Raw genomic sequence first — 26,770 nt, 5'->3', positions numbered from 1 at the left:
TCAACACAATACTTGAATCGAAGACTTTTTCAATTTTTCTAGGAAATTGAACTAGAGGATTATTTTCTTGTAATAGAATAAATTTACAGAGAATTGTATCCATTCAGTCTTCAGTACAAAAATATATTTGTGGAGCATTTTTAATTGTTTGATTTCCAAACTTGAAATTTTGTATTTACACCTTCCATGCCAAGAAAGCCTAATTAAAGTCAAATTAGGAATTTGAGATAATTGTTAACAATTTCCACCTTGACTCAAATTCAGTCAAGCAATCTGCATTCTTGCAAGAACTCCACCTTAATTCAAGCTTTTCTTAAAAGAAGACAACTATTGTTTTCCATCACCAAAGCCAAATTTGCTCTCTCATCTTAAACCAAATTTGAAAATGTGACCATATACCTTCATACCAAGATCAGTCTTAGGTTTTGATATCAAATTTTTGTGATTTAACTGTTAACATGGTTCGGCCTACTCGAATTCTACGTCCACAGGTAACGTCAACCAAAATCCACTATCAATGATATCAGTTGCAACTACTCTCTCAACCAATCTCACAAACCAAACTCAAACTTACACAAACAACACTCACAAACCTGACAAACAGAAACTCACAATCCCAAAGTCCCAATACACCAAATAATGCCCTCACACAAAATAGACAAAAACTCAAATTACTCTTTGAAGAAACTCACTTAATGTTCTTTTCTAAGTCTTCTCCTCTTCCCATGTGGGAGGAACCTTGGGCAAATGCTATCAAACCATTTGCAACAATGCCTATTTATAAGGCTCCAATTCTATTCCTTGATGGATAAGGAATACCTTATTCAATAAGGAAATTTCCTTCCACACCAAGGTAAAATAATTTTCTTCCATGCCACTAAAACCTAAATCAAGTCAAATCAGGAATTCGAGATAGTTACCAACAGGAACATATATTGCAACCTAAGAATGATATTTCAAAGGAATTCTTTGTGTATGATTTTAATTAAAATACTGTCCATCAGTAATAAATTTTTATGGAAATATTTGTTGTGTTTCACAGGTTTGTCCACAGGCTGCAGATGTGGTTGAGCTTTTTATCTATCTTGGGGAGCCTTGCCATGTTTGTCAGCTTCTTCTCACAATATCTCATGGTGCAGATGATGCTACTTATCCATCAACAGTTGACATAAGGACAGGCTGTTGTCTAGATAAGCTTAAACTGGTTGTGGAGGTCTGTATCTCTCTTTCATACATCTTGCTCTTTAAGACTTTATGTCCATGTTTGCCTTTGCAATTTACTACCATATGAGGTTGAAGAGATGGTCTTATTTATATGTTTAAGAAGAGGATAAAGGATTTTTTTTTTTTTGCCCTTTTAGTTCGTCTTTTAAGTAAAAATGTGCTTTGCTGTAGCGTGCACCATTATGGGAGAAGTTCTCCCATTGTCTAAATTAGTTTCTTGTAAGCACGAAAATAATTTCAAGTAATGTGGGTTTGGAAGTAACACAACAAACGAGAAAAGGCCACATGGCAAATTCTAAGTCCCAAATGCAATAAAATAAAATGGTCTATTGCTTAATAATCCTCTCATTTGCAAAGACATCTCAAATCCATGAGGTGTTCACAAGTATGAACCCAGATAATCGTTGAACTAAAGCTTGTAATAAATCATTTTAATCTATAAAGACTTGAGTCACTATAATGTAGGACAAACATTATGTATAAATAAGAGCTTCCTAAGATCAAAAGTCATTTGCCTAGGGATTTTGGAAAAGAAGATAAACCAGTATAGAAGCAATAAGGTCTATAATGTAATCAATGGAGTATTCCTGCGCAACACACAATCTGCTGATAAATCATTGTTTGAATTGTGCAATTTTTCCTGACAGAAATATTATATTGAAATCCAAAAGTCTTTTTGAGACATACTCCTACAGTCCTACTGTAATTGAAAAATTATTACTAAATTAAGAAACAACATTTTACCAACTAATTGGAGTCCTAACTGAGCCCTAGAATCTGATTTGGGCATACAGGCTTGAGCTATGGACATCTCCTAATGATAACTGTACTTTTGATTTCGGGTATACTTTAACCTGAGGATCTGAAAGCTAGTTGGTTCAACCATTACCTAGCATCTGCTTATATGTTAGACTTAGACCTATCCTGGGAAAATACGGTGCACTTTTATGTGGATGCAATCTTCATTTGCTTCATTAAGCCAGTCCAACCACCTGCCTGTTAGGCAGGATGATGCTTCCCCAAGCCTTAAGAGGGGGAACGGGTTTGAGTAGCAGTGTAGGATTTCTAACTGTTTAAGTCCACAACAACATATCATTCCATTGAAAAACCTGCTAATCCTTAGTCTTTGCTTTGTCTAGGCCTCAAAATAGGCTGGGACTTATGACTCATTCATACATATTGAAAAATTACACAGGAAGTTCCTCTGGGGTGGCTTAGGAGATGAATTTAAGCATCACTTGGTCAGTTGGGATAAGGCGTGCTCTCCTATTGCTCATGGGGGGTTGGGGATTAGGAAGCTAAACAACTTTTAATTAGACGAAACTGGGTAAGTGGTTGTGGTGGTTTGGGTTAGAGGAGACAAGATTTTGGAGGCGTGTAATATATGCTAAGTTTAGAGAGGAATGGGGTGGTTGGACATCCAATCCTAGTAGGGGTACCCATGGGTATGGTTCATGGAAGAGTATTAGGATGGGATTGGATAAGTTTTTGCAGTGTATTCAATTTGATGTTGGCTCTGGGACCGGATCTGCATTTGGCATGACTGTTGGTGTGGTGAGCAACCTTTGAAGGTGGACTCTACCCTATTCTTTATGATAATACCACTAATTGGATGGCACCAGTGAAGTCTTTGTTGCTGAGGCACACTTTGGGGATGACGAGGAGTTGGGATGTTAGATTTATATAGGCGTTTAATGATTGGGAGTTACATCTGGTGAATTCATTCTTCCAACTTTTAGATTCTCATGTACCACCCAATATAGGGGATGGTGATCAGGTAAGGTGGAAACTTAAGAAGAGGGTTTTTTTTTTTTTGATATTTTGTCATTCTATAATACCCTAAAAACAACTCTCTTAGCTTTTCTTTGTAATTTTTTGGACCCTTTGTGTTCATCATCATGAACTTGGAGTGTTTTTTTTTTCAATAAATCTATTCTACTTATCAAAAGAAAAAAAATCTAGCCTCGCATCTGTCAGTTTGTAAATTTTTTTTAACTTACACCTCTAATGGTGTTTGTCTTCAATCTAGTTTATGCACCTCTGGTGAGCAAGCTTGTCAGAGTAAAGGAGCACCATTCTCTTGGTTGTCAAAGAGAGGGGACGACTGCAGGTCAAAAGAAGCACTCAGAATCATAACAAGTTTGAAGTAGAGGTTTGTAGTTCCTAAAAAGCCCTAGTGGGAGAAAACATGGGGGGGGTCCGTAGTTTCTTCCTTGAGTCCAAACATTTTCAGTTAGTTTTAGAGGAAGGGGGTCGTTATTTTAAGCTACAGATTTTTGAGAGAGGCAAATTCTTTATGAGATCAGTTTTCTTGGGCAAGAACACAGCACATTGGTTGATGTTAAACATAGAACACATTGTTGTTGGGGTGAGCCCCAAACAGTTCTTTACTCTTAGAGAAGGAGACACAGCTTTTACTCTCCAATGGAGTTCCAACTCCTTTGGCCAGTTCTTGCTGTTGACTGAGCTCAAAATAGGTGGGTCTAGGAGGTCGATTATCATACCGGAAGGTAAAGAGAGATATGGCTGGAGGGCTTTTGGCCTTGAACTTAGAAAAGTGTTGAATCCTTCTCATTATGCAGTGGGAGAAAATGGTCCCAAATTCATTCCTCAGGTGTGGAGGTTCAACCTGGAGGCTCATTCTAGAACTTTTGCTGAAGTTGTACAAGGCTTTCATGGAAGAGTAGAGGATAGAAAGAAGCCTATGCAACCAGGAGTCTCAGTCAAGGGGAAGATACCACATAAAGGAGAGGAGAAGATGGGGGAGATTCTGAGAATCACAGGTGCAAAGGTAGGGGATTTTCCGGTGAAGTTATCTGATAAGATGGAAGGGGTGGGAGGGCTTAGGAGGGAGAGCTGCATTCTTGAGGAGGCAGAGGGCGGTGAGCAAACTTTGGCAGACCCTAGGATCAGTGTCCCTAGCAGTAGTTTGAATTCAAAAGTTTATGACAAAAGGAAGAAGAGTGACGTTTGGAGTGCTGGCTGGTCAAGGAGAGGTCTTGTCGTGGAAGTTGATGTGATAGGAAGGAGGCGGGTTTTCTGGGAGAGAAAGAGAGGGGGTGGTACGAAGAGCAGACTTGTTTCTCGGGCAGTTGGAAGGGAGAGTGTCACGGATGTTTCTAATTCTCTTAAATGGGTTCCTAAGGGCTTCAAACGGGCTGTTGTTAAGCCATATTTGGGCCTTGGAACAAGCCCAGAGCTGGCTGACCCAGGTGTGGGTTTCATTAAACCAGTGTTTTCTGGCCCAAGCACTTTTGAAGTGGGTGAGGGCTCGTTGGCTGGTGGTGGAGGCTCAGCCCAGGCCTTGCTGATGGATGTTTCTGAGATTGGAGTTCCGGCCTGGCGCGATAAGTACTTGGTGGATGGTTCCTCTCTCGCCGGTAGCTCTGGCGAGCTCGTCGTCGGCTGTAGCTCTGGCGAGCCACCGTCGCCACCGGAGGCCATTGGTTCCTCTCTCGTCGGTAGCTCTGACGAGCTCTCGTTGGATCTGGGTAAGGCCGGTGACGCCGGAACCAGCTCCGACGAGCCGCCGTTCTCTCCGGGAAGGTCCGACGAGCTCTCCTCCGTTGGATCTAACTCCGGTGAGCTCACGGTGTCTCTGGGTAAGGCAGAAATGGCGATTTCGAGGCCTTTGGTTGAGTGTTTCCTTTCTGGTTTGTTTCTGAGTTTTTTGAGGGCTGGGCTTGTGGTTTTGGGGGATCAAGAAAGGGATGATGGTGGCTTGGTCAGCCTCACGCCGATTGCTGCCCTTGAACCTGAGCAACCTAGGTTAGTGGAGTTACCCACAAAGACTTTGTGTGCTGTCCTTGGGGCAAGTGTTTTAGTGGAGGAAGGATGGAATCTTTCAGATAAGGGTTTGGGTGGAGAGGATAGCTCACCTGTCCCTCTGATGTCTATTACTCCCTCTGGGATACACTTGTCAGCTGAATTGAATTGTGGTAATGAGGCAGTGGGGTGTGAAAATATATTGGATACGTCAAGATGGGTGAAGAATAGACTCCTTGGTTTCAGTAAACTGGTGGGGTTGCCTTTGAACCGTCATGAGAAGCTTTGCATCGCATTGTTACAAAAGATTGAGAAGGAGACGGAGACTGCTAAAGCGGTGAATAGGAATGTTACTCTCTCTAGAAAAGTTATCTTTAAGGATAAAGGGAAGAGAGAGCTGAGGAACCTGCAATCTTCGGTTAATTATGACAGCAGGTAGTGTGTTGGCTGTTGAGCTAATATTCAGTTGGGTTTTTCTTGTGTTTATGAATTTAAAAATTATCTCTTGGAATGTTAGGGGTCTGAATGACCGTCGGAAACGTTCTATTGTTAAAAATTTACTGCGGGATTGGAAGTGTGATGTAATTTGCTTTCAAGAAACTAAACTTACTGGTATGGACAGACAGATGGTGGGGAATTTGTGGAGCTGCCCCTTTGTGGATTGGGTGGCTTTGGACGCTGTCCAGACAGCCGGTGGGATTCTGCTGATGTGGGATAGGAGGGTTTTAGAAAGGTCGGAAGTTTTGGTGGGTTCTTTCTCTGTGTCTGTTCGGTGGCAAGGGGTGGGAGACAGTTTCAGTTGGGCTTGTTCGGGGGTTTATGGCCCTATTGATAACAATGCGAGGGGATTGATGTGGGATGAGTTGGTTGGTGTTCAGCAATATTGGAATGTCCCTTGGTGTTGTATTGGGGATTTCAATATTGTCTGCTTCCCTAGTGAACGTTTGGGTAATTCTCGTCTCACTCTAGCAATGGAACTTTTTTCGGAGTTCGTCGAGGACCTTAATTTGATTGATTTGCCTTTGGAGGGTGGGAGTTATACCTGGTCTAGAGGGTCAGTTCGGCCTTCGATGTCTAGGATAGACAGAGTTTTGGTGTCTCAGGAGTGGGAGGAGCATTATCCGGATGTGATCCAACGGATTTTACCTCGCCTTGTTTCTGACCATTTCCCTATTCTAGTGGAGGTGGGGGGAATAGTGAGGGGGAAAAGTCCATTTAGGTTTGAGAATATGTGGCTCAAGACGGAAGGCTTTATTGATAGAGTTGAGTCTTGGTGGAATCGTCATTCTTTCTCTGGCACTCCTGGTTTTGTGTTTGCCAAAAAATTGAAGGCCTTGAAAGAGGACATCGTTCGGTGGAATCGTTTGGAGTTTGGTCATGTTGGTTGCAAAAAGTCTCAATTATTAGAGACTTTGAATTCTTTAGATGCCAAGGAAGGGGAGTTTGGTCTCTCTGATGCAGAGTCTTGTGAGAGAGCGGTGGCGAGATCTGAAGTTGAGAATCTTCTCTCCTTGGAAGAAATCTCTTGGAGACAGAAATCCAGGATGCTATGGATTAAGGAAGGAGATAACAATACTAAATTCTTCCATAAGATGGCTAATTCTCGGAGAAGGTTTAATCACCTGAGTTTCTTGGAGGTGGATGGGGTGATCTATGAGGAGGAATCTGAGATGGCTGCTCAGGTTGTGCATTTTTATAAAAATTTGTACCAGGAGTCCGAAGAGTGGAGGCCCTTTGTGGAAGGTCTGGAGTTTGATCAGATAGATGGGTCGGAGAGGGGTTGGCTTGAAAGGAGGTTCGAGAAGGAGGAGATTCTTCTAGCTCTTAATGAGTTGGGGGGAGATAAAGCTCCAGGTCCAGATGGTTTCTCTATGGCTTTTTTCCACCATTGCTGGAGAGTGGTGGAAAGAGATGTTCTAGCAGTTTTTGAGGAGTTCTATCATCATAGTAAGTTTGAGAAATCTCTGAATGCGACCTTTATAGCTCTTATTCCTAAGAAAAATGATGCTTCTAATATTCGAGACTTCAGGCCTATCAGCTTGGTGGGGAGCTTGTACAAGATTTTGTCGAAGGTTTTGGCAAATAGGTTGAAACAGGTATTAGATCAACTGATTTCTGAGTCTCAAAATAGTTTTGTGGGAGGTAGACAGATTCTTGACTCAGTTCTTATTGCTAATGAGTGTGTTGATAGTCGTGTTAAGAGCAAGATTCCGGGGGTTATTTGTAAGCTTGACATTGAGAAAGCTTGCGATCATGTGAATTGGGAGGCTCTTCTAGATCTTTTGAAGAGAATGGGCTTTGGGGAAAAATGGTGTAGATGGATTCGCACTTGTATCTCTACTGTCCAGTTTTCTATTTTGATTAATGGGGCGCCAGCTGATTTTTTTGGGAGCACGAGGGGTCTAAGACAAGGGGACCCGCTATCTCCAATGCTGTTTTTGGTTATGATGGAGGTTTTGAGTAGGATGTTGAAAAGAGTAGAAGGTGCTGGCTTGATCAAAGGTTTCCAAGCTGTTGGTAGTCGGGGTGTAGGGGAATGTGTCTCGCATCTTCTGTTTGCGGACGATACTATTCTATTCTGTCATGCGGATATGGAGCAGATCCTTCATGTGCGGATGCTTCTCCTTTATTTCCAGGCTGTGACTGGTTTGAAGGTTAATGTCTTGAAGAGCGAGTTGGTTCCTATAGGGGAGGTTAATAATGTTCATGCCTTGGCAGAGATTCTAGGTTGTCGGATTGGGTCTTTGCCTATGACTTATCTTGGTATGCCGTTGGGGGCTTCCCATAAGTCCCCTTCTATATGGAATCCTATCTTGGAGAAATTTCAGAGGAAATTGGCCGGGTGGAAGAAGTTGTATTTATCTAAAGGTGGTAGGTTGATGCTGCTTAAGAGTACGCTTTCTAGCCTTCCTACTTACTTTTTATCCCTTTTTACCATTCCCTCGCATGTGGCTAATAAGATTGAGAAGATTCAGAGGGACTTCTTGTGGGGGGATTCGAAGATTCATTTGGTGGGGTGGGATAAGGTGTGTGCTCCTAAGGTTAATGGTGGTTTGGGTATAAGGAAGTTAACTACGTTTAATAAAGCGTTACTAGGAAAATGGCTATGGCGGTTTGGGGTTGAGGAGACTCGTCTTTGGCGGAGGGTTATAGCTTTGAAGTTTGGGGAAGAGTGGGGGGGTTGGTCGTCCAAATTAGGTAGGGGTGTTCATGGGTGTGGTTTATGGAGAAGTATCCGGAAAGGTTGGGAGGTGTTTTCCAAACACATCCGATTCGAGGTAGGGGCGGGGGATAGGGTGAAGTTTTGGACGGATCATTGGTGTGGGGACTTACCTCTCCATCTATCTTTCCCAGTAGTGTATGGGATTGCTATTAATAAGGAGGCATCTGTAGCCTCGTCTCTCGAGCGTCTGGGAATCGAGGCCCGGAGAAGTTGGAAGGTTCTCCTTCTTAGAAATCCGAATGATTGGGAGTCGGGTGTTGTGGATGATTTCCTTCATTCCCTGGGTTCTAATTTACCTCTTTCTGAGCAAAGAGACCGTATGATTTGGAATCTGTCAAAGAAGGGGGATTTTGATGTTCGATCGTTCTATGATAAGCTTCGATGTCCCTTGCCTATTATCTTTCCTTGGAAAGGTGTTTGGAAGGTTAAGGCTCCTATGCACGTCTCCTTCTTTGTCTGGTCTGCAGCTTGGGAAAAGATTCTTACAGGGGACATTCTGCGGTGTAGAGGCTTTGATTTTGTTGATTGGTGCATTTTGTGCCGTAGTAATGGGGAGACGGCGAATCACTTGCTTCTTCATTGTGGAAAAGCTTTTCAGTTGTGGAGCCTGGTGTTTAGATCTTTTGGGATTTCTTGGGTCTTGCCAAAATCGATTGTAGATACGCTTTTCGGCTGGTGGAACTGGCTTGGAAAGCACTCTTCTAGAGTTTGGAATCTAGCTCCGTTGTGCCTAATGTGGTGCATTTGGAGGGAGCGAAATTGGCGTACTTTTGAGGACAGGGACAAAACTGATGACCAACTGCTCGCTTACTTTAGTGGCTCTCTTTTTGATTGGTCTAGAGCTTGGGGACTCACCTCTAGTGATTCTATCCCTATGTTTCTTAGTTCTCTTCTTTGTAATTAGTTCTTTGTTGGCTTCGCTTGTTTTCTTGTTTTCTACTTTTCTTCTTCTTTTTTTGTTTCCTCCTCTGTACTCTCTGTTTGTCCTTCTGTTTTCCTGAGGTTTTAATATAATTTTCTTACTTATCAAAAAAAAATAATACCCTAAGGGGCTCCAATGCTACTCCATTCCCTTGGAAAGGTATTCAGAGGGTGAAAGCACCACAGAGGGTATCCTTTAATTGTGTGAACGGTGGCTTGGGGTAAATTTTTTTTACATGTGATAACCTTATTAAGAGAGGTTATGATTTAGTAGTATGGTGTTGCATGTGCTAATGTAGTGGGGAGACAATAGATCACCTTTTGATTCATTGTCCGGTTTCTTATAATCTGTTGAGTTTTGTCTTTTGGTACTATGGGATCCATTGGGTCCTAAAGGGGAAGGTGGTGGATTGCTTGTTTGGATGGTGGGATTGGGTGGGTAAGCATTCGTCTGCTATTTGGAATATGGTTGTTTTGTGTTTGATGTGGACTATTTGGAGGAAAATCTAGGAGAGAGAAGAGTAGAAGAAAGAGAACAACTAGGAAAATCTAGGAATCATCCATAGGGTTTTAGGGCATCACAACCTAGAGTGGTCACACATCAAAAGTACAGTGTCACAGTTTTTTCTTGGTTCTGTGTCTTTTTGATTAGGAAAATACAGTTCGGGCATCCATTTGAGATTGAAAACATGACATCTAAATTACAGAATACTTTTTTATCATTCATTCAAATTGAAGTTCTTTAGGAGACCTATCATTTTAGAGTTATCCTCTTATTAATAAAATTCATTATTACATTTCAAAAGAATCATTCCTTAAAAAATTGTTTCTTTGTTATTCATTGACTACCAATGCCTGGAAACAAGCAAATAAGGGGTCACGTAAGCCTGCTATCCAAGTAAAGACTCATATTTTAGGACAAAAGGATAATTAAAAGAAAACATAGGGAAATGGAGTACTTGCCCCATTCAACATTAAACACTCAAAGGCTCAAACTCTGAAGGTGAGTATCTAAAAAATTGAAAAGAGCCAAGGAAGAATTGAAGCACAAATGAGCTGACAGCCAATACTTAACAAAAAAATAAAATATTAAAAATCCTTGGGTCAATACATACTGTTGACTAGGAGAAGATTAATTTATTTATTTTTAGTGAATAAGCATTATCTATATGCCTAAGAGACTGTGGGTTCTACCTTATTTAAATACTTAAAAGAAGTTTCTTTGATTGTTAATACTTAAAAAAAGAAGTTTCTACCATAATATTAGAGGAGTTGTAATTAGTATGATGTATATATTCTTAAGAGCTTCCAAGGTGGTCCCAACTTGAAACCACAGTTTTTCTAGAATTGTCGATAATACTGGACATATTCTGCAGAAATTTTTAATATGATGTCAGATTGTGATTTATGACATGCTTTAGTACACATTGTAGTAAAATTGAATATGGATTGGCTAAAATATGAGAAATAGATATGGGTTGGTTAATTAATTTCTAAGGATTGTTGTAAGTAACATGGTAAAAGAATGGGATTTTGTTTTTTGTTTTTTTTTTTGTGCACATGAGTGGCCCCAATAGTGGAAAAGTATAAAGATGAACAATGAATGCTTGAGAAGTTATATGTAGCTTGGCTATTAAAACCTAGGCACATCTGGCACTTCCAATGAACAGTGCCTATATACTATATTATGTACTTAGGTTTTTGATATCGATACATGATGCAACTTAGGTTCTCAAAGCAGTGTATAACTCTAATATCTGTAGCCCCCGCCCCCCCAAACACGCCCCTGCTGCCTTTGATTGATTTGGTGTCATCACTTTGTATTTATTATTTTATAGTTTCTAAACCTACATTGAACTTTGTTGACAGGCTGCTTCCATACCTCAGTGTGTAAATGGGACAAACCTCATCATACCCTTACCTGGGCCAATTAGTGCAGAAGATATGGCTATTACTGGAGCAAGTGCACGCCTTCATGCTCAGGATACATCAAGTATTTCATTTTTGTATGATTTTGAAGAACTAGAGGGTGAATTGGACTATCTTACTCGTGTAGTTGCACTCACATTTTATCCTGCCGTTTCTGGAAACCCTGTGACTCTCGGTGAGGTAGAAAGCAATTTTAAGATATATATTAGTCAATGTGTCAAAAATCAAAAGTCCTATTTTAGCCTGTATATGTATATGTGTGTTATATATATATATATATATATATATATATATCTACATTCTAGTTTTTGGTTTTCATATACATAATGACTGCACTTTTAATGTAGCAGTACATTATAGGTTGATATGCATTTAGTTTTAGGTTTTGGAAGATGGTGTTGGTGCTAATTACATGGAAACTTTTGGAATGAAGAAGATAGGTATGAGTCTACATGGCATTGTTTAAAATCTGTCATTCTGTTGTTAATTAGAAATAAACATTTGTCAGAATATGCTGTTAAAAAGTTCCATTGGTCAAGTTTATTAGATCTATATCGTTCCCATAGATTGGTCTTGAGCTTATGAAGTTGAAGAATGTGGTGTGCAGTGTGCTGATATGTCAAAATCACACTTATTTTCATGCTAAAATCTTCTTCCGTGACACTGCATGATTCTGACTTGTGCTCATTATCAATCCAAAAGGATCAGGTTCTGTGGTTTTGAATTCTGCTAAAGAGAAATATACTAAAGTACTAATTTCTTTCTCTTGGCATTTTTGTAGAGATTGAGGTCTAGATCCTAGAAAATCAGAAGTTATTATTTGAGCATTGTTGTTTGTTGCCAATGCTCACTCAGAAAAAAAAAAAAAAAAAAAAAAAAAAAAAAAAAAAAAACCTGAAGGAAAAGTTTTTATGTGTTTTTAGAGAAATCAAAAAGTATATTAACTTGTTGGATACTATGTATGGTGTGGTACCCAGAACAGCTGTGTCAAAAATTTACTTACTAAGCATAGGAATTATGTAGATACAGTTAGTTGCTAGTTCTAAATCATGTATATTCTATATTTAGTTCGTTTCATGTTCATACCTGAAGTGAGTAACTCAAACTTTATTCTAATGCCTTTGACAAAATATTAAAATTGTGAAGAAATTGTAATGTTGAAAAAGATAGAGCAGGCTCATTTTAAATGGTTGGATGATGTGTGATGACGTTCATAAGTGACATCAGACATCACTGATGTGTTGGCATGATTTAATGTTTTAGTGTCAACCATCATTATGTTTTTCTTGGTAAGTTATACACACAATCAGTGGGTCTTGAACCCATGATCTCGCCCTTCACCTTGTTCTTTTTTGGAGAAGATGTGGCATTTCGGCTAGAGCCCATTGGCCAGCAATAATCATTATCTTTCTTATAGGCTTATCACTACTTGCTTCATATTGAAGGTAAAACTTGGAAAAATGATACTAATGAGATATAAGCTCTTCCTTATTATGGGTCTCTTGTTTCCACCTAAGGGGAAAGCTCAAAGCTCCATTTCTTTGATGTTGTTGCTATGAAAAAAAGAAAGGAAAAAAATATTTATTTTAAATATTTTCTGTAGTATTATTGCCCCATAGCTTTTGAGCTGTGGTCTTTAGTGTTTTGTTTGTTTGGACTTCATTGGGTTATGCCACATAAGGTAATTGAGTTGTTTGAGTCTTAGCAAGGCAAATTTGGGCGACATCGCAATATAGATTTTTGGAGACTTGTGCCACATTGCTTGATATGGTGTATTAGGGGTGAAATAAATGATAGATGCTTTGAGGGATGCTAACTGTCCTTGTTAGAGATTAAGTCCTTTTTCTTACACTCTCCTTGTATGGAGTGTGGCTTTGTCACATATTTCTTGTTTTCCCTTGCTGTTTTACTTGATTGTTGTAATTTTGGTTCTTGATTTTTGCCCCCACAGTACATCCCCAATGTACTTGGGTTGACTATTTTGCTTAATAAAATTTTTAGTTACCTATCCAAAAAAAAAAAAATCTAATAGTATTTTAGCAAAAATTTCATTGTTGATAAAATTTTCAAGTTTATACTTTTTCTGATGTTTGTGCATAATGGAGAAAGCTTATTCTAATTGCCATCATCGCATTGTTTTTTCCTCAAAGGTCAAATTTGTGGAGGAAGTTTGACACCCATTGTGCGACCCCATTCTATTAGATGTCATATTGACAGTTAGGGATGTGCTTTTTTCTGTCTTTTAATAGATCCTTGGTAATTTTTTTTGGTGTATGTAAACCTCCTTTGATTCGCTTGATTTATGATCTTTGTTTACGAATTGGCATGGCTGGACAACCTTAATGAGAGAAGATACTTTTTTTTAAACCTTTTTCCTCATCTTTTTTTATTTATTCAATATGCTTCTCCCGGGTGAAGTTTACTGTAATTGTTGCTGGTTAATTGTCTGTACTGAATTTCATTGCAGATCGAGATCCTTGGAGTTTCTCTTCCTTGGAAAGGCATATTTACTAATGAAGGCCCTGGTGCGAGATTAATCGAGCTGGCCAAAAAAAGTCAGAAGGAAACCAACCCCTTTATGTCCACTTCAGAATCTAATCCATTTTTGGGCATTTTAAAAAATGAAAATGTGACACCATCAGTGCAACCAAGTGCTTCTACTGACCTCTGGGCAGACCTTTTGACTGGAGAGGACCCGTTTTTGGAACCCATCTCTCAACCAGCAATAGGAAATGTTGATAATGAGGGAAGTGACTCGCTTGATTTCTTAGACCAATCTGTTGTTGAATTTCGTGGTGCTCAAAATGATCATTCAGATTCTTCATCACAAGATGTACGACCTTCAGATAGTAGCTCCCAGCAGTACATTACTTGTCTGAAATCCCTTATGGGGCCAAATATGGTATGTTCACATCTATTGCATGTTGCTTTGAGTCGTTATACTTTTTAGTTCATCTGTTTCAATATTTTGTTGATAATTAGTTGTGCTTCTGCTTCAGTCTAATTTATTTGGTAATTACATTTAGTTTCTCCTCATTGTATTTTGATAAAAGCAGACATCTACTTCATGTTGTTACGCATCTTATTTTGAGGGCTTTGCTGGGGGCTAAATTCTATGACATATCTGACTAAGCCTTTTGTCACATTTTCTCTTTTGCATGTTGTTATGATTCTGAGTTTAACTTCAGTTATTCTAATATATCAGGATCTCAGCTTGTTTCATGTATTCTTTCTAAGTTAACTTCTCTGATATTTCGTAATAGATTTTTATTGAGTTATTTTATTGTAGATAAACTCAACTAACTGAACAAAGCCTTAATCCCAAGTCGACCAGGCTCGGCTCTATTATGCCTTAATCAACTAAGGCTTTAAGGAATTAAGGTTATAATTTCTGTTATTTCTCTGTTTAGCATATTATTCACTGCCTTTTAGGCCTTCCACTAGTCCTTTTCACTCCCACCTGAATTATTTTTACCTTTTCTCATTGGTTCAATAAAGGGTCATGGTTGTGCAATGTCAAACCATCTTAGTCCTTGTTATATCCTTCCAGGTTTCCCATTCAGTCATCCTTTCATTGTCATTTTGGCCACCATCGTGTTATGGATATGTTGTTTTGTATAGCTTAACATTTTTTATCTCAGAAACATAATTGTTCTTATGGTATTCTTATAAAACTTGCTATTCAATTTGATGGGTATATGGTTGCACAACACCTATGATGCATCTTTTCACTTTATCCACTTTGCTTTAATGAAATATCAACCTAATATATAAAAAAATGCATATTCAGGAAATAACTAATATTCTATTGGCATAAAATCATTCTCAATCTTAATCTCATGTTGCGGTTAACCTACCACAACTCTCCATTGTTTGGGCTTGGAACTTGCTATCTTAAAAGAATAAGAGCTACGCATGCCATGTGCGGAATAACACGACTATGTTTTTGCATGTAAAGCTGAGTTTTGGATATGTATCTTCATGGCAAGGTCATTATGTTATCTGTTGGCATAAATTTCATTTTCAATCTTAATCTCATGGTGCAGTTAACCTACCACAACTCTCCATTGTTTGGGCTTGGGATTTGCTGTCTTCAAAGATTGAAAACTACACTTGCCATTTACGGAATAACATGACAATTTTTTTGCATGTATAGTTGAGTTTTGGATATGTTATCTTCTTTGAGGTCATTATATCATTCCATGACCTGGGCAGTGTTCATTCCATGTCTTTTTCTTCCCCCTCCTCTCCCCCCCCCCCCCCCCCCCCCCCCTCTTTTTTTAATTTTAATTTTGAGATACTGGGAACTTAATTTTTTAGGTGTAGCTTTGATACACAGTGAATTTTAGATCTCTTTTTTTCATAAGTTATTTTAACTTATTGAAAAAAAAAAATGAAAAAAAAAAAAAAAAAAAACTGTATTCATGGTTTTTTGAGAAATATTAGAGCTAAATAATGGGTAGGTTTCATGTTTTTAAGGTAAACCATGGGGTAAAAATTGACCTATTTTGACAATGCAATATTACAGGAAAGGAAACTAGACTTCATAGAAGCTATGAAACTTGAAATTGAACGCTTCAGGCTGAATCTTTCTGCTGCTGAAAGGGATAGAACTTTGTTATCAGTTGGAATTGATCCTGCTACTATAAATCCAAATTTTTTGCTCGATGACTCTCAAATAGGAAGATTATGCAAAGTTGCAAACACCCTTGCACTGCTTGGTCAAACTTCCCTTGAAGACAAAATTACCGCTGCTATTGGTCTTGACACTACTGATGATAATGTAATAGATTTCTGGAATATTGCTGGAATTGGGGAATCTTGTTCTGGTGGCCTCTGTGAAGTGCATGCTGAAACCAAAGCATCAATACATACATCCTCATCAGTGTCATCTGCATCATCTGCAGGAGGTTCACAACCTGTCTTGTTATGTTCTCAGTGTGAAAGAAAGGTTTGTAAAGTTTGTTCTGCTGGCAGAGGAGCTCTTCTGCTTGCGGGCTCTATCTCAAGGGACGTTTCATACAATGGTGTATCTAGCCAGAGTGGATCAAGCCATGGCAGTCAAATTGATTTCTCTTCAAATCGTTCAGTAGCACTGGATGGTGTTCTTTGCAAACAATGCTGCCATGAAATTGTGCTTAATGCATTGATCTTGGACTATGTCAGGGTGTTAATTAGTTTGCGAAGAAGTGCCCGTGCAGACAGTGCTGCATATAAAGCTTTGAACCAGGTGGTAGGATCATCCAGGAGGGATCATCTTCCTGAAAGAACTCAGTCTTTTGATTCCCAGAGAGCTGTTAAAATCCTAAGACGTTTACTTAATGGAGGGGAATCTCTTGCTGAATTTCCTTCTGCCAGTTTTTTACAATCGGTACTGTCCTTTTCCATTCTATATTTTTGTTGTAAGTGTTCAGCACTTGATGTGTAAATGGTTTATTGTTGTGACAAAATATTTCCTCTAAATAATATTTTCTGTTTTTTAATTGCTTTATTATAAAAAAAAAAAAAAAAAAAAGACAAAGGAGTGTTTTAAGTAAAAGCAAAAAACAGAAACAGAAACTTTACTTTTTTCTATTAAGTGACTAGAAAGTTCCTGCTAGTTCTAGCAGGGTTGTAAAAAATTGAAATAATGAGAAGAATGTGTCCAGGTAAGTGAAATACAGATTGAGATAAATGACTATTTATTCTTCTCTATGCTCCATGAGAAGAATGGAATCCTTTTGATTGTTTGATAGTAGGTTCCTTTGGAAGCTGAAATATAATCTTTGAGTAGGAGCTCTTAGTGTTTATAGTTTATCTGTTTACTACAAGGCAACATGTTAGTATAAGAGAACAAGATTTTATGCTGCATTTTGTTTATAGCATTTTGGCCCTTTAAAAAAATTCTCTTGATGCCTAACTCTGTATTATTAACTGCAGGTTGAGACAGCGGCAGATTCGGCACCATTTTTGTCGTTGCTTGCTCCATTAGATTCTGTATCACAGCATTCATATTGGAAAGCTCCTCCAAGTACGACCTGTGTTGAATTCTGTGTTGTTCTTGATACTCTTTCTGATGTCAGTGGGGTAATCTTGCTTGTTAGTCCATGTGGCTATTCAGAGGTTGACACTCCCACGGTAAGTGTACTTCTCTGCTCACAATTTTCTTCTTGTGCAATGAATATATGTAGGGTAAATTGTTGAAATGACAGTCCCGTAATTCTATGCACTCAACAAGAAGTCTAGAAGGACATGAAATTGGTATTTAATCTCAATTGTAGTGTACTCCCTTGTCACTGATATCAAGATAAATTTTCTTTCCCTTGTGATTAGTAAGTTATACAAGCACTTGGTGGGTGGATCTTGAACCCATGATCTTACCCTCTACCTAACACTTGCATGGAGAGCTGGTACCAGTTTAGCTAAAGCTCATTGGCTCCTCCCATAATAATGGGATGGAGGATGAGTTCTTGGGTTCAAGACTTAGGAGGTGTGTGTTACCTAACCAATAAAAAGAAAAGAAAAATATACTGAACTTGAGATAATGGCCAATTAGTTAACATAGAAATTATTGTATGTGAAATACACCTTGATAACACTGCAAACCTTGAGATAATATTCTAGAGGATGCACAAAAATCTAGATTCTTGCTTCAAAATTTTCTTGATTTATCCCCAATAGGAATTGCAAAAACAGTTGACTTTTACCACTTCCAGTATAAATGATTATTCAATCAAATAATTAATTGAAAATTGGTAAGTCTGAAAATAAATGAATTGCTTCTAGTGTATTAGTGTCCCGCCCCCCACCCAAAAAAAAAAGAAAAAGAAAAAAAGAAAAAGAAAAAGAAAAAGAAAAAGAACTGCTAGTTGCAAAACACCCAGACTCCAGGTATTTAGACAAAAGAAAATCACATCCCGTGTAGCTTAAACCTTTGGGAAATTTAGTAACTTATCATGGTATCTGAGTAGGTGATCTTGAATTTGCTCTACCTCTCATTTAAAAGAGTTAAAATCCCACGTGTTAAGTCTCACCTATTAAGGGAGGAGTCTAGGCCCTGACGTGATAAGGAGTGTTAGAACAGTGATTAATTGATTAAATTTACCATTTCCTAATAGCTTAAACTTTTACTACAATCAATAATTTATCATGTTTATATCCTTATTGTTGAGCCAGCAGTGTGCTTGCATCATTTTCGAAATTTTTTCCGCCAATAGAAAATTTTGTGCTTTGTAGGCTGTGTGGCTTTCTTAGGGTTAATTCATCTCTTATATCTTATATGCATTACACCGGTTTTCATATATTCTACTTTGTTTTATGCTTTTCTTTGACTAGTTGCCTCTTATTGTTATTACAGGTACAAATCTGGGCTAGCAATAAAATACACAAGGAAGAAAGGTCATGCACGGGAAAATGGGATGTTCAATCTCTGATCACTTCTTCACCAGAGTTCTATGGACCAGAAAAGTTGGGTAGGGAGGATAAAGCACCTAGACATGTAAAATTTGACTTCAGGAATCCCGTTCGGTGCCGCATTATTTGGATAACCCTACGTCTACAGAGACCTGGTTCAAATTCTGTTAACTTTGGGAAAGACTTCAACCTTTTGTCTCTAGATGAAAACCCTTTTGCACAAGTAAATCGACGTGCCTCTTTCGGAGGATCAGTTGAAAGTGACCCTTGTCTTCATGCCAAGAGGATTCTTGTAGTTGGAAAGAAAGTGATGGGGCTCACATCATCACCTCAAGTCCCTGACCAAGTGAATTTGAAAAACTGGTTGGAGAGACCACCGCGATTAAACAGATTCAAGGTACAACTAATGCTTCTGTGCTTTTTCTTCCATATTTCAGTTCATTATTGGACTTTGTATGGTATGCATTGCAACTGAAAATCCTCTTTTATTTTTCCAGATTCCAATTGAGGCTGAGAGGCTGTATGACAATGATCTTACCTTGGAGCAGTATCTGTCTCCTGCTTCACCTTTGCTTGCTGGATTTCGTCTGGATGCTTTCACCGCAATAAAGCCTCGGGTTACCCATTCACCCTCATCAGATATCCATGATACATCATTGACTTTTTTGGAAGACAGATTTATCTCTCCAGCTGTGCTGTATATACAAGCATCTTTTCTCCAGGTATTTTACTGGGTCTGCTTTCTTAAAGTGCCATTAGGTTAGCCAGGATTATCCTATGTAGCTCATTTACGTAGCACAGTGGATTTGAAAATGTTGTTCTATTTTTGTTTATATGTTTTCTTTTGTGCTTATATATAGTAGGCACTTTCATATGCTTCCTTTGGTCAGCTCTTGGTTTCTTTGACCAATCTAGTTCTTTCAGCATGCAATTTTTTAGATCTTGACAAATACTTAACAAAAAAATGACATTTGCCTCTCTTGTTGACAATTGCTTTCTTTTTATGGCTATAATAATGATCCAATAATATGGAGTGGTGAGTAAGGTTAGGTGTTTTGAGTCCCTTGGCGTTGGAAGTAAGTTTACCAGGAACGGGAGTAAAAAAAGGCTTGGGCCTGATGTAATTATTCATGAATAGTTCTCTTATCTCTTTGCCTTGTGTTGATATTCCTAGCTTTATGGCCTGAAGTCTAGTTTCTCTTTTTCACATGAAAATAATCTAATTAAAGGCTCAAAGTATGTGAATTGCAATTTCAGTGAGAGCTTATTTAGAACGATAATATCACAGGAACCTAATAGCATGGTAACAATTGCGGAATATCGACTGCCAGAGGCTAAGGCGGGAACAGCAATGTACTTTGATTTCCCTAGGCAGATACAAACCAGACGAATTTCATTCAAAATTCTTGGAGATGTTGCCGCATTTGCAGATGACCCTACGGAACAAGATGATTCTAGTCTTAGAGCTCCATTATTGGCATCTGGTTTGTCATTATCTAATAGAATTAAGGTGTATTACTATGGCGATCCTTATGAACTTGGGAAATGGGCTAGTCTTTCAGCTGTTTGAATGGTTATTTAGACACACGTAGAAAAGGGTTAGGGGATTGGTTGTGGTTGTTATATAGTTCATTTTTTGTTGTTGTAATATCAGTATGTAACATTATATTCATTGATGTAATAATATCAAAGTCGTGAAATCAGAGTAGCTTGTATCTTCTGTCAAAGGTAATTTAATCTGCACTTTTTTGACAATAGCTGTTGGAATCCCAGATTTTTGGAGTTTTGGTCCAAAACAAACCCGCATATGTTGTTTGCACTTAAGGTCCCGGTCCCACTTATATTCTGGGGGCCACTTACTGGGTAGGTAGCATCATGTACTGTGTACATGATCGGTTGAATGCAACCAATATCATATCATTCAATTTGTGGGATCCACGACTATGTGGTTCCCACCAACTGTGAGATATTGAGATATTACTATGTGGTTCCCACCAACTGTGAGATATTGAGATATTGGTTGCATATTATCGAGAAATGTTGTCCACAAAAATTTCACAACAAATTTTAAGTGGCAGATTGTTACGGGTTGTTATTGGGGAGGCAAAAAGTAATTTTAACAATAAACCTATGTTTTGTTGTGACAATATTGTGGACATAGCACTTCTCATATATTAGAGATAAAGTACAGATATTTTATTACGATTTATTATCTTAAGGAATGGTTGCATACAACACACATCTCACATGGACTAAGCATGGGGCCTGCCCATATGTGAGAGGAGGGGTATTGTATGCATCTGTTACACAAAATACCACTTCTTCCTCCTTATGATTCCATGTTCTCCCTAGATTGTTTTATTGGTCGATTTGCACCCGAAGATGAATTGAAATACAATAAACAATTTTTCCTTTTGTTTTGTTTTTTTAACTTTTAAACTGGATGAGATGAATGAAGTAATTTGTAATTTAACATTGGCCCGTTCAGCCATTCACTACAAAACTTCATCGCACCTCCCTTTTCTTAGGTAGGAGATATGGGAAGGGGAAAGGGAATGAACTTGTTCTTTGGAACATAGATTGTGATCAAATATGAGAATGAGACAAAAATAAATCCATCACAAAACTAAACTAAACAGAAACAAATTTAGCATTGCTTGCTTAAATTTGGAGGCTAATCAGTTCATAGGCTCGTATTAAAGCTTTTCCTGAAGGGAACAGCTTTACATTTCCACATTCTTAATTACTAAATAAATTTGATTTCTACATAAATCTCCCATAGTTTTCTTTTTCTTTATTTAAAAAAAAAAATTTGGATGAGCTTAGTTTTACTTATTCATTTAGTGCGAAAAAATAGTCGTATGATATCTTACCTAGAAAAAGTGAATGTTTATTTAATTTTTAAAATTGTACTTAATAAATAAACAAAAGAAGCTAATAGAAAGAAAAAAATCATCCAAAGGGGGCTCTCAGAAAATCAGCAAAATATAAATGTTACATTTATCCCTCACCTCACTATCTACTTATAAATTTATTTTTTTTAGAAGTCACATTTTATTACTTTTATATTATGTATCTATATGTATATATTTATGTATGAATGTGTGTATATATATATGTGGGTACTTTTTTGGAGTTACTTGGTAGCCTTTTTGGCTTTCTGTACTCTCCTTTGGTATCCCACATCGAAGAAAACTCCCTCCCCTCTCTGCCTTATAAGCATGAGTTGAAGAGAAAGGAGTACCATCAGTTATTAAATTGCGATATATTATTATTATTATTATTATTATATACTATACTCTATTTGGGCAATCCAGAGAACAATCAATATCTTGAAAGACAACTGTTCTCACACATGAAATAAACAATTACTACATTAGACTTGAGCAATAATTTATTTAACTCCCAAGCATGACCGGAGGTATGAGGGTAACTACTACATTCAGGGTAACTACTACATTCATATACCTAATTTCTAACCCAAAAATGAGTATAAAAGTCTATATGTGTATGTGAAAGCAGCAAAAGTCAAGTGTCATTGTTTATTTTATATTCCTAATTTTCTTAAGTATCATTGTTTTTCAGTCACATTGCTTTCATCCCAGCCTTAATTTGTTTTTTCTTTCTCCCTCTCCTTTTTTTTTTTTTGGAAAACAAACAAAAATAATGCTACAGATACAAACTATTTTACAAAATTTTTTACAAACTGCTAATGTAGTGAGTGATTATTGGTAAATAAAAAAGTGATATTAATGATGAGTTTAGATGAAAAACAATAAGAGGTTGGCTACATCAATATTTTGTAAAAATATTGTAAAATGGTTTGTACCTGTAACATTACTGAACAAACAAAGAAAAAACAAACATGATTGAAAAACAATGATACTGAAAACATGAATTCAAAATACAAGCAAACATACAATCCCTAAAACGTTGAACATGCTAATCTTGATCTTAGAGTTCTCTCTAAGTTTGAACAATAATATAATCCAAATAAGTTCTCAAAATGTAAAGGTCATATCTAATGAATAAATTTCCCCTTTTTTGTGGAGTTTAATAGAGGTAATTAGTAGAGAGTTTACCTTTACTTCAAATAAAGAGATTGTTTTTGTATTGACTATTATGTTATCTGCTTGAATTTTCATTAGACATATTTTTTTCATAATATTACAAAATTTGTCTAGGGATGACATACTCTACTTGATCTGGTCAACTTGTGCACTAACTTAGCAAATTTTAACCTAGACTAGATAACATATGCCCTGAGAAGTCTTAACCCCTATTCAATAGAGGTCATGTAATTAGTTATTTCTTATCGATCACCCTTGAATCCTAAACCCTAAACCCAAAATATATAAAAAGCCCAAAACTGTTGATTAAGGGGGCAAGGTGCTCATTGTCATGCCCGAAAAGGCGATGTTTTTTGTTTTTCCTAATGTTAGAATAATTTTTCAATATATATTTATTTAAAATTCTTATTATGAATATCTTAAACATCAAAACAAGTTTACTTTTAAGCATATTACCCATAGCCATAAGTCTTTAGACACTTTCAAAAGTAAAATATCAATTTTAGGATTGGCCACCTCAGTAATTCAATGATTTCTAGTAAAACTTTAGATGTTTTTTAATTTTAGGTAGGAGAGGGGGGGGGGGGGGGGTTGTGATTCCTAGTTCTTCAATGAATGATAATTTGAAGAAGAAGCTCAATATGGATTGAACACAATTAAGATATTCTAAAAATGTTGGCTAATTCTCAAGAGAGTCATAACTCATTAGCATTATCTGTTCTCTTTTACAAGGAGAACTAGGGTTCAAATCTCTTCTCTAATATTACTGTAAATATTAAATTATCAATGAGAAATGATTACTAATGGAAAAACCGTGGCCAACCTAATAATTTAATAGCATGGGGATTTTGATCTTTTCATTGAGATCAAGTAAGGATTCATCTCTCTCAACCATACATTTTTTAAAGGAAAACAATTGATCCAACCATCCAAAAGTTTCCAAGGGCATGCAATTCCAGGAAACATAGCTGAATCATAGCTAACCATCTTTAAGGACACTAGCAGGAGGTGAAGTGGTGCTAAAATAAAAACGAAGAATAAAGGACTCATTCAAGTTGCACACATTGACAGACTGAGAAACCATTTCCAAATAAAAACAAAGTAATAATGAGGAAACTAGGGCTCGACATTGCATGTGTCCTTATAACGCATTCAGAAGGCTGCCGGCTTCAAAAAGAGAAGAAGAAACTATTTAGAGTCCTAAATAATTACTGAAATAATCTTTGATATTTTATAATCAACTAAAAATATTCTTAATCCAAAACAACAAATAACATCTAATCCGATCCGATACCAATTCAAAGATTAATTAGAGTCATGTGTGTAAGTATTTTTTTAGCACTATGAAGTAATTTAATTTCTCTATATTTAACAAACCAAAAACTAAAGATACTTTTTTTTTTTTTTTTTGAGACAAAACGATAGTAGGCTATATTCAATTAATATCACGCTGTACAATGGAAAAGAGAAAGGAGGGGCATTTTTCTAACCAAATAATAGTCTTCTCATTTTTTTTTGCAGCACTAGCTAGAGCTAAAGCAGCACGGTTATATTTTAAAGGAACAGAAACAAAGGAAATACTAACAAATTGTTTACATATGAGCTTAACATCCTCCAAAATCCAAGCCACTTCTAGAGTGCAGATCCTATCTGAATTAATGAAGTCCACCGGCTCAGCAAAATCACTCTCAACAATGACCTTGGAAAAGCAACTGTTTTGACAAAACACAAGGGCCTTACGCATGACAGCAGCTGCTGTCCACAGTGAGTACAGCTCCTTCCTGACACGCTCACAAGATGCTGCCAAAACTTCCCTTTCTGAATTACGAATTAGAAAACCCACACCAACTGAAGCTTTAGACCGAGACTGTGAGAGAGTAAGGTTTAATTTGAAAACTGAATCTGAAAGAGGAGGAGACCATTTCCTGTCAGGTGCTGTCGGTACCGTTAATCCATTCTTATTAACCTCCATTAACTCCATCACATACACCGAAGCTCCAGACCAAAAACCATCTGAACAGGGAGTTTTGTTTTCAAAGATGAATTTGTTTCGACAGTTCCATATCATCCAAAGCGCTACACACAAAATTTCAAATTCCAGAGAGTGCAAGGGAAAAGTGAAAAGAGTTCCTAAAAGGAGCTTGAAACCAAACGGCTTGAGCAAAGGAACATTCCCAGAGGAGATGACTACATGATTCCGCTGCATCTGAGCAAAGCACACAGGAGTAAGAGCTGGATATACGTTTATCAAAAAGCTTGGTACGAAGAGGAATACTGTCAGTACAAGCTCTCCAAATGAAGGATTTGATCTTCGGAGGAATCAAGGAAGACCGGATGATATTCCAAAAAGAATGCCTACGACCTGAATGTGAAGAAGATGCCAAGTTGCCATAGGAAGCATTCTCCAACTCCTTTTGAAGAAAATAAGCACTACGAACTGTGAAGTTTCCAGCCTTATTTTTTGTCCAAATCAGTGAGTCAGGAGGCAATCTGAAATTTAAGGGGATAGATTTAATGATGTCAACTTCAAAGGGATAGAAAACAGAATCAATCAAGGTCCCTTTCCATCTCGGCTGAAAGGAAGACGTGTCAATAAGATCTGCAACTCTAGCTTCTGCAGGAAGAATAGTCCGAGGTGAAATGACTTTCTGATTAAAGGCCATAGGCAGCCACTTATCTTGCCATATATTAATCTTAGTTCCATTCCCCACCCTCCATTGACTTCCTTGAATCAAAAGAGTCCGACTCTGAGCAATACTCCTCCAAGCATAAGAAGAATGAGATGGGATTGGTGCATCCAAGAATGAACCATCTGAGAAGTATTTGGACTTAAACACTCTGTAAAACACAGAATGTTGACAATGTAGAAGTCTCCACCCCTGTTTAGCTTACTTTATTATATAGGTTTTTGGTTTTTCCAAAATTCCTCACAGTCCTCTTCTAAAACATAATACCTTTCAGATAATAATCAAAGGATTGAAATTAACTTTACCACATGCTGCACAAAATCATAATAACAATGAAATAAAAAAATCATACAGATATACCAAAAACCAGTGCTAAATATATATGGTATTCCTAAAAAAAAAGGAAAAAAAGAATATACGGTTTCTAAGAGATTATATAAGTGGAATATGTTTGCCAAATTTTATTTTTCTCTTTGTTTTTTTAGCTTGTTTATAGAATAACATTTTAAAGCCTTATTATTTAGGTACAACATATAAATATATTTTAATGAACTGTCAATAAATAAACAAATAAACTTCCAGCAAAAAGTTGCATCCAATGTAACACATGATACAATTTATTGCACAAATGACTCAAAACTGTAATCCTAGAAAATCAAGATTCAAGAGGAAGCTAAAGTATACTGGCGGTGTGATATGGCCACCGATGTTCTAATACTTAATTAGTCCTTTTATATATATATATATATATATATATGGGATAATTACAGTAAACCCACCTGTGATCTGACCTGTTTTCTCTTTGCCTACCCGTGGTTTAAAACTTTACGCTTTGCCTACCTGAAGTTAGTTCCGTTAGGTTCCGTTAGTCTTCCGTAACCCACCTCTCCATTTGCCATTAGAAAAACACATTTTTAGGCAAAAACAAATATAACAAGAATAAAAAAACTAGGGTTTTAAATTAAAAATTGGGCAACCAAATTTACACAAGGCGAGCCTCTCAGGATTCGGCAATTAACTTTGTACAGATCAAGGTCAAGCCATCAAGATGAAGGGCTAACATTGAATCAGCAAAACAATGAGGTTAAAAGTCGTTTTGATTTTCGAGTCATTTCAGTTGTAGGCAAGCATGGCTCTGGCAAGACTACCTTTGCAAAGGCAATTTATAACAGTCCTGAGGTTAAAAGTCATTTTGATTGTTGCGCATGGGTTCTTACCTTTGGGAACCTTACAGATGTGCTGGTGAGCACATTGGAACAGATTGTAAGTTCAATTGTTGATAAGAAATCTACGAAAGAGGAATTGACACAGAAGATCCATATGATTTTGAAGGAGAAACGGTACTTGGTTGTGTTGGACGATTTGCAGACACCTGATGTATGGAAAAAACTTCTTGATGCCTTTCCAGACACAAAAAATGGTAGCAGAGTCATGCTGACTTAGCAATTATCGCGTTGCTTTAAGAGCAAATACAAGAGGAGAGCCTCATCAACTCAACCCGCTAAATGACGAAGACACTTGGGAATTATTCTTAAAAAAGGTACGCTTACCAGACAGCA

At 37.4% G+C, this 26,770-nt stretch overlaps 2 protein-coding genes across 3 annotated transcripts in view; one reads left to right on the top strand and one right to left on the bottom strand.

Annotated features, from left to right (window-relative positions):
• Positions 1–20,209, top strand: part of LOC126703620 (probable phosphoinositide phosphatase SAC9) — a 32,912-nt gene extending 12,703 nt beyond the window's left edge. For both annotated transcript variants that reach the window (XM_050402645.1, XM_050402646.1), the window contains 8 exons: positions 1,043–1,213; positions 11,003–11,242; positions 13,530–13,964; positions 15,591–16,433; positions 16,982–17,179; positions 18,399–18,851; positions 18,952–19,176; positions 19,743–20,209. In XM_050402645.1, coding sequence (XP_050258602.1) covers positions 1,043–1,213; positions 11,003–11,242; positions 13,530–13,964; positions 15,591–16,433; positions 16,982–17,179; positions 18,399–18,851; positions 18,952–19,176; positions 19,743–20,024 — 2,847 coding nt within the window. In that variant the 3' untranslated portion in view covers positions 20,025–20,209. The remainder of the gene's footprint in view (positions 1–1,042; positions 1,214–11,002; positions 11,243–13,529; positions 13,965–15,590; positions 16,434–16,981; positions 17,180–18,398; positions 18,852–18,951; positions 19,177–19,742) is intronic.
• A 3,750-nt stretch (positions 20,210–23,959) lies between these two features.
• LOC126703766 (uncharacterized) lies at positions 23,960–25,187 on the bottom strand. The gene is made up of 2 exons (XM_050402843.1): positions 24,716–25,187; positions 23,960–24,600 (listed from the first exon to the last, which is right to left on the bottom strand). Exons 1-2 carry the CDS (start codon positions 25,185–25,187, stop codon positions 23,960–23,962), a joined length of 1,113 nt encoding a protein of 370 aa, XP_050258800.1.
• Positions 25,188–26,770: the final 1,583 nt, after the last annotated feature.

The sequence above is a fragment of the Quercus robur genome, chromosome 10, assembly GCF_932294415.1.
Source record: "Quercus robur chromosome 10, dhQueRobu3.1, whole genome shotgun sequence".
Taxonomy (NCBI): Eukaryota; Viridiplantae; Streptophyta; class Magnoliopsida; order Fagales; family Fagaceae; genus Quercus; species Quercus robur.
Note: the sequence above shows the minus strand (reverse complement) of the source record. Positions and strands in the feature narration are given on the sequence as shown.